Source organism: Orcinus orca, chromosome 16 (genome assembly GCF_937001465.1).
Source record: "Orcinus orca chromosome 16, mOrcOrc1.1, whole genome shotgun sequence".
In the NCBI taxonomy this organism is placed as follows: Eukaryota; Metazoa; Chordata; class Mammalia; order Artiodactyla; family Delphinidae; genus Orcinus; species Orcinus orca.
Genome location: NC_064574.1, coordinates 64,302,738 through 64,314,798, shown reverse-complemented (window position 1 = coordinate 64,314,798; position 12,061 = coordinate 64,302,738). Strand labels below are relative to the sequence as shown.

The window sequence follows — 12,061 nt, the reverse complement described above, 5'->3', positions numbered from 1 at the left end:
CCTGTGCTCTAGAGCCCGTGAGCCACAACTACTGAGCCTGCACACCTAGAACCAGCCCATGCTCCACAACAAGAGAAGCCACTGCAGTGAGAAGCCTGCACACCGCAACGAAGAGTAGCCCCCGCTCACCGCAGCTAGAGAAAGGCCATACTCAGCAACGAAGACCCAACGCAGCCAAAAATAAATAAATTTATTTTTTTTAAAAAAGAGAGAACTATTTAGGAACACAGTCACAATACTATTGTTGTACCTTAAAAGATGTGCTTAATATTGTCAAATATCCAGTTAGTGTTTTCTGATCTTTATGGTAAAGTTAGGCAGGAGTAGAAGCAGAAGGGGAACATTTCAGGTTGGAATTCAGACACAGCACGAACAAATTGCAGCTGAATATGATAACAGTTTTAGTATGGAGTATAATTTCAGTTAAAAAACAATCGTGCAGAAGATAATATTTACCTGATTCTCCTTAGGTGCTTTTGGCCATCTCAGTCTTAACAGCATCAACCAAAAAGTGTTCATTTATTTAGCTTTTATAAGGAGTAGGTCTGTTTCCCACAAGAGTCATACATTCATACATTTTCAGGACCTGGTCCTGAATTCTGGAAATCAATAGGTAGTATTTTTTTGTTTTCATTAATTGCAAATTTTTTCCTCATTGTGGTGGTTCCACTCTTCTTTTTCGTCTTCACAGGTCACTTTCCTCTGCAGCAATATCATTCATTTTGAAAGTTTACGTACTAGAACTGCAGAAGCCTTAAACCTGGATGCCTCATTATTTGAACTAATCAAACGGTGTCAGCAAATGTGTTCATTTGCATCACAGTTTAACAGTTCGGTCTCTGAGTTAGAGCTTCGTTTATTACAGAGAGTGGTAAGTCTTGAATCTTGGTGGGAGTGAAGAGATTGGGTGATTAAAATAAGACCAACTATATGCCCTCAAAATCAATTTAATACATTCACTCACTAGTTTACATTTATTGAGCATGTACTGTATATGAGATGTTATGAGGGGTACCGTGATGATTAAATCTTGCTTTTAGCCCCCAAGGAACTTATTTACACAAATAATACAGTGAATGAAAAAGTGAAAAGAACTCTCAGAGTTACAACTGGAAGTACTGTGGAGGTTCGGAGGGGAGGAGAAAGACAGTGTGTAGCAAATGACTCAGATGCTCTGAAAGTAGGGTAGCAGACAGAGGGCTAGTGGAAGATGAATGCTGGATTATCAGGTTGATAAATTCGGCATTTCTACTTTGTGGGAAGGCTTTAGACTATGTATTACGAGACTCTGGTTTCATTTTAAAGAGTGATTTAGGGCTTCCCTGGTGGCGCAGTGGTTGAGAGTCCGCCTGCCGATGCAGGGGACACGGGTTCTTGCCCTGGTCCGGAAAGATCCCACATGCCGCGGAGCGGCTGGGCCCGTGAGCCATGGCCACTGAGCCTGCGCGTCTGGAGCCTGTGCTCCGCAACGGGAGAGGCCACAACAGTGAGAAAGAGTGATTTACAGTGGGTTTAGTTTCCCGGATATGGATCATCTTTGTTATTCCAGGTATATTTTCTTAGGTTTTAAACTCTAAACATTTATGCCCTGTATGATTATGCAGAAAAGGTAAAAATCTTAGTCTGTATTTTATAGATTGTTTATTATTGTCCAGTAGTGTTTTGTAGGTAATTAATTCATGACTCAGCAACTGAGGTTCTTTGTGTTGCGGCTTGAGTTACGAATGTCTTTTGAGATGATGATGAAGAAAAGAACCTTATATTATTCTGGCTGATACTTAAAATCAAACAAATGCTTATTCTATTTAGGACACGAGTCTTGAACATCCTATTGGCAGCTCTGAATGGCTTTTGTCAGCACACAAACAACTGACCCAGGATATGTCTACTCAGAGAGCAATTCAGACAGAGAAAGAGCAACAGATAGAAACGGTCTGTGAAACAATTCAGAATTTGGTTGATAATATAAAGACTGTGCTCACTGGTCATAACCGGCAGCTTGGAGATGTCAAACATCTCCTGAAAGCAATGGCCAAGGTAAGACTAATACCATTGACACATAATTACTCCCCCCTTTTATAAAATTACAAACAGTTTTATTTATGAGAAAAAACCCTAATTTCTCTCAGGTCATATTTCCAGTTTGTTTGTCACTGAGTTAATTTGTGTTTTCATCAACTATTTTTTTTTAAGCAGGTAGTAAGTATAAGTAGTATTCTGATTTTGTTCACAGAGAAACCAGGGCTTAGAGAAATTGATTTATCCAAAGTCATATAATTTATAGTAGAGCTGAAACTTGAACCTAGTCTCACAGAGTATTTAGATCTCTAACCTCTCTTGCGCCTCCCTACCCAAACTTGTATAGCTTGCTTCCAAAATAAATGAAATATCTTCCCTCTAGTACAGAATCTAGATAATAAGGAAACTGAATCCCCAGAAAAGGCTGCGTTACTTCATCATCACAAAACAGTAAATCATTTCCTTTTTGGATTTTTTTTTTTTTTTTTTTTCCCCACATCACGTGGCTTGCGGGATCTCCACTAGGGATCGAACCCGTGCCCCCTGCAGTGGAAGTGTGTAGTCCTAACCACTGGACTGCCAAGGCATTCCCTGGATTTGTTTTTTTTGGTTTGTTTTTTTGTTTGTTTTTTAACATCTTTATTGGGGTATAATTGCTTGACAATGGTGTGTTAGTTTCTGCTTTATAACAAAGTGAATCAGTTATACATATACATATGTTCCCATATTTCTTCCCTCTTGCATCTCCCTCCCTCCCACCCCTGGATTTGTTTTTAATTGGAGTTTTTATTTGTGCTGGAAACAAGATTCCTGTGGAAAAGGAGTTAAATTGTAATAAGCATATTATAAACACATTGGTATTTGAAAAACACGTATTACCTGTTATCCAAAAGGTGATGGTTTTAAGAGTAATTACTGAAGCAAATACCATTTTTCTTGATCATTAACATACTGATTCTAGGATGAAGAAGCTGCTCTGGCAGATGGTGAAGATGTTCCCTATGAGAACAGTGTTAGGCAGTTCTTGGGTGAATATAAATCATGGCAAGACAACATTCAGACAGTGCTGTTTACATTAGTCCAAGCTATGGGTCAGGTTCGAAGTCAAGAACATGTTGAAATGCTCCAGGAAATAACTCCCACCTTGAAAGAACTGAAAACACAAAGTCAGAGGTAAGAATGCCTTCTGGCCTGAATTTAAAATATAAGCAAAACATCTGGTAGAGTAAGTTTTGTTTATTTAATTCATTTAATTTTTTTCAGTTTTGTTCATATTTATAAGTAGCTATTTGCTAAAGCATATCATAAATGAGCCATTTTATTTTATATTTCAGTGTCTATAATAATTTAGTGAGTTTTGCATCACCCTTAGTCACCGATGCAACAAATGAATGTTCGAGTCCAACGTCATCTGCTACTTACCAGCCATCCTTTGCTGCAGGTAAGACTCCCCTACTTCAGAAGAACCTGAATCTTGACCTGTTAATAATCTACACATAGATGCTAAGATGTTTAATGAGTGTCTAATATGTTTCTAGTCATCACCTTTTTAAAGGGTTTCCTTGATGAACCTATTTACAAAGCAAATTGAGTCACAAATGTAGAAAGGGGGAGAGTGGGAGGAAGGATAAATTGGGAGATGGGGACTGACATATACATAATGCTATATACAAAATAGATAACTAATGGGGACCTACTGTATAGCACAGGGAACTCTACTCAGTACTCCGTAATGACCTATATGGGAATAGAATCTAAAAAAGAGTGGATATATGTATATGTGTAACTGATTCACTTTGCTGTACAACAGAAACTAACACAACATTATAAATAACTATACTGCAATTTTTAAAAATTAATTATTTAAAATAAAGGGTTTCCATAAATTCTTGTCATATCTCAAACTGAACAAATTCTGGCTTAATTTTAAAAGTACTTATTAAAAATACCGTGTGTTCAGATACTCTCTAAATAATTTATTTTATGATTATAAAATATATTCTGTTAGGAAAATACAGAAAAATAATTATAGGAAAATCTATAGTTCCATTCCAATTAGAGGTAAAACCACTATGTATTTGTTGAATTCCCTATATGCATGCACACACATATACAAGTTGGATCATTCTGTGAATGCAACTTTTGTTGCCTTTTCCCACTTACTATTAAATAGATAATTTCCCTATCATTAAGTAATCTTTTAAAAAATGACTTAATGGCAAGATTTAATGTGCCATTCTATGACTTTACCGTATTAATTGTTGGACAGTTAAGATATTTGTAGTTTTTTAATGCCACAACAAACTCGTGAGCATCATTGTACAAATTTATATCTGAATATCTAGCTGTTTAGGCTATATTTTTAGGAGGAGAGTTTTTATTTTAAGGGATAAGGACTTTAAGGTTGTAAAATCATATCTAGTATCAGGGCTGTCCATTTGTAGTTGATGATTGAGAGAGCACTGCCCTGCTCCTTCATTTTCTGTGTACATGTAAATTGAGCTACCAACTCTTTCTCTATAGCAGTCCGGAGCAACACTGGCCAGAAGACTCAGCCTGATGTCATGTCACAGAATGCTAGAAAGCTGGTTCAGAAAAATCTAGCTACATCAGCAGATACTCCACCAAGCACTGTTCCAGGAACTGGCAAGAGTGTTGCTTGTAGTCCTAAAAAGGCTGTCAGAGACCCTAAAACTGGAAAAGGTAATAAGTCAGAATAAGGATACCTTAAATATTAATACTAAGTGGTGGTTTGACTTACACGTTTCCATTGCTTCACAGCTGTGCAGGAGAGAAACTCATATGCAGTGAGCGTGTGGAAGAGAGTGAAAGCCAAGTTAGAGGGCCGAGATGTTGATCCGAATAGGAGGATGTCAGTTGCTGAACAGGTGACCATTTTTAAAACTTGAGCTACACATTTTAATGCTGCTGAAACAGTATAGGTTTAAAGATCCCCTCACCCCTATCCTTTGGTGATATATCAAGAAATAAGGAACTTAAATTGATTTTATTGGCTTCAGAAGATTTTGAGTGACACAGTTCTAGGATTATCAAATATTCAAATATTGACTCTACCCTATTAGCACTTTCCTTTCTTCCCAGTTCTCTTTTAACAAAAATTTGGGGTGTGGCTTGACCCCCTGTCCTCCAACAGAAGACCGTTAATTTGCATTTTAGAGAGGGCTGTGTGAAGGGTTTGAATGAAATGAGGATGACATTTTGGGTGTCATAGTATGTATAAATAAGTAGTATCTATAAAGTGTTCTTGGGTGTCAGTTTGTCTGAAGTTATTACTCTGAAATTTTATCATTAGTGTTTCTAAAATTGTATATATAAATTCAGGAATGAATTCTTTTCCCCATAGCTGTTTATTTTGAAAAGTTTCAAACCTATAGAAATATAGGAATGCTCATATACTCTTTACCTAGAATTGGTAGACCAATTGTTGATGCTTTCTTAACGTTCGCTTTACCTTTCTGTGTATGTGTGTTCATACACACAGTTTTTCAGAACCACATTTGAGAGTTAGTTGCAGACATTCTAACACTTCATGCCTAAATACTTTGTCTCCTAACCAAAACATTTTAATAATATATAGCTATGATATAATTATGTAATTATCAACTCAGGAAACTTAACATTGATGTTAACCATTGACTTCTATCCAACATTGAGTCCATATTCAGATTTCTCCAGTTACCTTCAAATGTCCTTTATTACTTAGCCTACCTCTCCTTAACCACCAACCCAACCCCACCCCAACCCATACAAGATTTAGTCAAGGCTTATCTTGAATTTCATATACTTGTTCTACTTTTAATCTCCTTTAATGTCTAGAACAGTTCCTGAGCCTTTTCTTTCTTTTCTTTTATGACATTTATATTTTTGATGTGTCCAGACTACTTGGTTTGCAGAATGTGTCTCAGTTTGTAGTTGTCTGACATTTTCTTCATAATTAGATTCAGAATCAACATTTTTTGCAAGAATACTTCGCCAATGATGTGTTCTTAGAATCTTACATCGGGGGCATGTGTGTGTTTGTGCTATCTTTGTTGTTAAGTTAGATCACTTGGTCAAGGGTAGTGTTCTCCTGAATTCTCCATTACACATATGCCTTTTCTTCTGTGGGGTAAAAATTTGAGACTTGTGAATGTCCTATTTTTTTAATGGTTTGGCATCCACAATTCAAATTTAACATCAGCAAGGAAAGTTTTTTTTTTTTTTTTTAAACACTGTTACATCTCTGTATAGGATCTAAGCTTAAGCTCTTCTTGTTTAAGACTCATTCTTTAGAGAGAGTTCGTCAAGTTTGTCAAAAACCATGGACGGTGTTCTGGGTCCAGGGGTATCCTTACTTCAGAATCTTTTTGGTAGGTTAATGGGCTGTGTGCTTTCATGACTGTGCATCTTAGGTCTCTGTCCATCTTTTTAAAGGATGCTTGGCTATTGTGCTTTTTATTCTGATAGTTATTAAATTTTATATGAAAAAGTTAAGGGGCTCACAGGAGTGGGGTAAGTATAGAGTTCTTTGCATACAACTTTTGGTGTAGGTTACAATTGAGCAGCCTTATATTGAGCATTTACGATATAATTGGACCCTGATGGGTGCTCTGGATAGAGATAACGATTATATCTCTTACTATAAAAGAAAATTTAGCTGAGTCAGAATCAACAGATATGGGGACTTCCCTGGCAGTCCAGTGGTTAAGGCTCTGTGCTTCCACTGCAGGGGGCGTGGGTTGGATCCCTGGTTGGGGAACTAAGATCCCACGTGCCGCACAGTGTGCCCCCCCCCCAAAAAAAAGAAGAATCAATAGATATTTGCTGAGTACCAATCTGTTTCAGAATCTATCTGCTGGGCACTTTTTAATGCACCTAAGCATTTGCCCAGTGAATTCACATGTTTAATCCAAGGGCACCTGTGGGGTCAGTAGTGCTCTCTCTTCATCTAAGGATTCATAAGGCTTAAAGGGGATTGTGACTTTCCCAAGACACACATTTGTAAGTTATGGAATTATGAAGGAAGCTCAGATTACTTAACTTCTCTTCCCACCATGACAACTACACATCTTTGGGTAATTAATTTGGGAACTTACTCCTAAACAGTTCATATAACTCATATATGAGCCATGTTCTTTCAAGTTTTAAATGGCTTTAATTCTATCCTGCCTATTTTTACAGGTTGACTATGTCATTAAGGAAGCAACTAATCTAGATAACTTGGCTCAGCTGTATGAAGGTTGGACAGCCTGGGTATGAATGGCAAGACAGTAGATGAGTCTGGTTAAGCGAGGTCAGACATCCACCAGAATCAACTCAGCCTCAGGCATCCAAAGCCACACCACAGTCGGTGGTGATGCAACTGGGGGCTTATTCTGAGGAAACCTAGGAAATCTCGGTGCGCTAGGAAGTGAATCCTGCAGGACAGCTGCACTCAGGGATACGCCCAACACCATGGCCTGCAACCCCAGGGTCAAGGGTGAAAGAAAGAAAGCTCACCGCCTGAACACGGAGATTGTCTTTCTGCCACAGAACAGCTGCAAACGTGTCAGGAGGTTAGCTGCAGAAAGAAATCGGGATGCCGCGGAGCACAGAGTGATTTGGAACTCCATTCCACCTGACCCTGTGTGTACAATCCAGGAAAAATCAAACCCCGCTCAGAAACAGAGAAAACTGGGGCCGCGACACAGCCAAGGAAGATTTGATGCATTCAGATTCTTGCATAACACTTGTTGCTTGGCAACAGTACTGGTTGGGTTGACCAGTAAGTACAAAAAGGCTATGCGATATGAATTTCAGAAATGGACTGAAGAAGGAGAGCTATGTAACAGATAACACTACGTTGGAAGAACTTCTGAAATGAAGGGAAAAAACCCACCCCATCCTCCTCCTCCCCAGCCCCCACCATCTGCCCATCCCCCTTTACTTGATCTAGTAGATTAGCCATCTTTCACATTCACTTTTATTTCAGTCCTTATACTTCATATTCTTCCATCTCAATGCTGTTAACAACTTACATTTGGAGTGATAAACAGAAATTTTTCCAAAACCACCAGTAACGTGGAAAATGCAAGGATTGTTTAAAGGTCTGGTGATCACATACAAAATGTAATTCTGATTATTTAAGTCATTTCTGTGATTCTATCATGTACAGTTTCCAGAATTGTCACTGTGCATTCACAGGTAATGAATCTAACAGACATTTGATTTAATGTACACTCCCCTTCGCTTATAGTGTACATTTTTGGGAGGTCATTCAAATTTTCCCTCTTCTATGATTGCTGTAGTTTCTTTCATAGAAAGTAGCTAATCCAATGTAATCTTTTACCTTTTTAAAAACCAGGATAGAGTACCTATTAGAGTTTTACATTGTTGATGACAGATTAACAATAAAGTGATGTTCTGGTGGAGGTAGAGTGAAATGTTTTTTTAATTCAATTTTCTCATTTGGTACTTTTAATTTACAATTTACAAGGTGTAAATTAAAAGTGCTTTAGTTTACCTGGCATTTTAGGACATATACATGAAACATCAGCAAAAGTGCGAACCACCAACATCTTTTATTAAGTTCAGTTATTAGTGTGTGAAGTACTTTACTTTTTCCACAATTTTAAGTTTCCTGTTCAGTAGTGAATTCATGATCAAGGTTTCCTTAAATTTAGCATTGCATTTCAGTACTGACTGTGTAAGCTCAATTGTTGATCCAAAATAAAAATCCAGACTAGAATAGGATTCCTAAAGTCACGTATCAACACAAAGTAGAACATGATTAAAATCTGGATTGAGTACATTTTTCCTGCATTTTAGAGATTAGCACTGTGATCACTTTCTAGTTGCCAGTCTTCACAAACTTGAAAGGTATTAAGGAAAAATTCCACATAGCTCTGGCATTTCCTATATCCTCATTGCCACGTTAATATATAATCTTTAAATACTCATGGGAGAATGCATTTCAGTATCAGTGCTCTTCGAATACTTTGACAGGTATTACAAGAAAGGTGGTATCTTTGAATACCCCCATGTGTCTAATAGCAAGTTAAGGAACCTAGTGCATCAAATTTTATTTTCTTCATTCATCTTGAACCTTATTTTCACAATCAAAACAACCTATCTGGAATAATAATGCCATATTGTGTTTTGCACACTGCTTTATTTCCTAGAGGCTATTGCACTCATCACTTGATTACCTCTACTCTCTCTCAAGATTAAACAGTCTTTCAACAACATTCTTTGTCACAGGAAAAACTTTTATCACAGTGATAAAACAGGTTCACACTAGTTTGTCCCTATAGGTAGTATTCAGAAATTGCTGCTTCTTTGGTAAAGAAGATAAATGAAATAGGTTAATTTTATTGCCTGTGAATTTCAGGCTTCAGAGGTACCTGGCACCTTATCCTAGCGAAAACAAAACAGCTTTACATAAAAAACATGCGTCTCTGCTAAATTGTCCATCACTTTTACTTTAAAATGGTCCCTCAGAGAATAGTGTGGCATATACATGTTTGGTTGTAGGGCAGATAGGAATAACTGGGGACTTCAAAGCTTGCTCTTCACTGCACTCTGGACAACAAGACTCCCAGTCTGTACAGTTTGGCTTCTTCTGGGAAGTCATTTGGCAAGTAGCCTTATTTTGACCTGTTGTAAGAGAACTCAACAGTCAGATTTAATCAGAGGTACAAAGGCCTTGGTGATACAGCAGTTTGAGAAGACAGGGATATATTTTGGTGATTATCTTGTAAAATAATGTAAAGTTCAGAGTGCTGTGGTTATGAAGTCATGCATTTTTGATGATACAGAAATACCTGTGGAAAACCAGGGGTCTGCCTCTCTCTTTCTCTCCCTCCTTCTCTCTCACCCTCTCCCTCCCCTTCCCCTTCCTCTTGCTCTCTCTCCCTCCCGCCCCACCCCCTTCCCCTGTCTCTCTTATGCTCTCTCTCTCTCTTTTTCCCTCTCTAAGATTCAGGGGGTACAGAATAACTTATGACCCTTGGAAATTGAAGTTTATCTTAAGTGTTTTGCTGTCTTTAATTTTCTAGAATTGCCTGAGTTTTAGTTGATTTATCTGTAAAGCTGTGGAGGCTTAGTAGTTTATGGTGCTGTCTGTGTTTCTCTTTTACTCTGTTTCTTTGGTGTGTCTTGCAGTATTTCATTATTTCTGGTCATGAATTCTTCACATAGTTTGCTAGATGGTTATTAAGATTCTTTTGTGTCTGACACTTGTGAGTTTTTTGAGATGTGTGAGGTTTCTGTGTGAGAACTGAGAATCAAGCTCTTGATCTGCTTCCCTAAATTGCTTTCTTAGAGCCCAAACCCCAGGTTCAGGGTGAGGGTTTATAATACAAAGAAGAACTTCCATCACTTCTGCCCTTAACACTTGCCTCTATTACCTGAACTTAGTATGTAGTGTTCTTTATATTGTCCAGCGTTTGATGTTATCTGCATTGTTTTTGTTTTTAACTGTGGTTGTTCTGATGTGTGAAATTTAAGGAAAGAGCCATTAAAAAATTCCAAGCAGGGCAATGCAAGTGCAGCCAAATATTAGAGTTGATGTGCAATCTTAGGTCCTTTTAAATTTGGGGTGATATAGGCAGTACTTTGAATTGAAAAGTCTTCCTGGCCTATTTTCCTCCACATATTTGTGATTACTCTGGGGGCTTACTTGTTTTGGCAGTACTAAAATCAAAGAAGCTGGTTCTTCTTTTCTCCCAATTCTTTTCATATTAAAGAAAGCATCTACAATTAGCCTTGTTAGCTTCTGTTCGTATACATCAAAAATCAGTGAACGCTTTTCTGTTAGCACATTTAAGTACCTTTGTTTTACATAAAACCAGATAAATATGAAAACCAATGACCTTCCATTCTGTATCTTGAGATTGTAAAATGCCAGTAATTTAGAGCTAGGACTTTCCCCCTCCCCTTAAATCTAGGAGGTAGACTATGTTAATGGTAAGGGTCACTTAAAGAAGTGACAGATTTTTTCATTATTTGGGTTGTATTAGAAATACTCCTTCTATGGGGAAGAACTAGCATTATAAATTTTCCAAACACTGGGGAAGGAAATTCACTGTATTAGGAACCCGGAAGGGTTTATTGCACTTTTCCTGCTTTTTTTTATGCCTGGGTAAGAGTATCACCATCTCTTATTTACAAAAGGGCAAATGGACTCCAATTGAGAGAAGCTTTATAGGTTCAAGAGTTAGTTGTACAACATGAACCATTCAGTCTCTTGCTTTCCATGGGAATTTGGGCTTACTAGGGAAGCTGTTGTGCTAATGCAAAAGTGTCATACAATTAGCTCGGCTTTTGAAGATGATAAACTTAATGAATTGAATGTTGTTCTGAAATGCAGACTTGCAGAATGTTTTTATGTCTTTCGAAGCAGCTTTTTTTTGTTGTTTTTTTTGACCCAAGTTTCAGCTCCTGTTTGAAGTTCCTGTGTCAATTATTTTTTGGTTTAAATTTTCCTTATATTTCCACCTGTGATGTCAATGGCAACATCACACTTCACTTGTTAATTTACTTTACCCTTATTATGTAGAGCAAATTGAGTTGAACTGAATCTTCCTTGTTCTAGTAACATTGTATAAATAGAGTGGATTCTCTGTACAAAAGGTTGTAATGCCTCCTGATGGTTATAATTTTGTGATTGTATTTAAGGTTAAAAGTTGAATAAATCACACCAGCTTCCTGAAAGTGTTCATAATGCAACTTTTGGAAAACAAAAATACATGGCCTACTTTGTGCATATTTGCATTAACGTGGCAAAGATTGTATGAAATACCTGTTTTTCAAAAAATAAAGTGTTAAAAGACGTAGGATTTAAGCTCTGAATTTGTTGAAGTAGTTTCCAGAAAACTTAATTTTGGAATATGGGGAGATTTTTTTTTTAAAGCGAATTATTAATACCTACAAAAGTTTAAAAACTTGATTCTAAAAAATGTATTTTACACTCAGTGTTCTAATAGTATTTTTGAATAGCAGTAGAAATTTTACTTCAGTGGGAAAGTTCTTAGTATTAAGGCACAATTTATTAAGCTTAATT

The 12,061-nt window shown here is 37.2% G+C and overlaps 1 protein-coding gene across 4 annotated transcripts in view; it reads left to right on the top strand.

Annotated features, from left to right (window-relative positions):
• The window catches only part of SMG1 (SMG1 nonsense mediated mRNA decay associated PI3K related kinase), a 95,963-nt gene extending 84,129 nt beyond the window's left edge, over window positions 1–11,834 (top strand). For 3 of the 4 annotated variants that reach the window (XM_033416463.2, XM_033416462.2, XM_033416465.2), the window contains 7 exons: window positions 692–871; window positions 1,810–2,037; window positions 2,981–3,192; window positions 3,354–3,460; window positions 4,543–4,722; window positions 4,801–4,907; window positions 7,201–11,834. In XM_033416463.2, coding sequence (XP_033272354.1) covers window positions 692–871; window positions 1,810–2,037; window positions 2,981–3,192; window positions 3,354–3,460; window positions 4,543–4,722; window positions 4,801–4,907; window positions 7,201–7,278 — 1,092 coding nt within the window. In that variant the 3' untranslated portion in view covers window positions 7,279–11,834. The remainder of the gene's footprint in view (window positions 1–691; window positions 872–1,809; window positions 2,038–2,980; window positions 3,193–3,353; window positions 3,461–4,542; window positions 4,723–4,800; window positions 4,908–7,200) is intronic. The other variant, XM_033416464.2, reaches the window with a different exon arrangement.
• The last annotated feature ends 227 nt before the right edge of the window (window positions 11,835–12,061 follow it).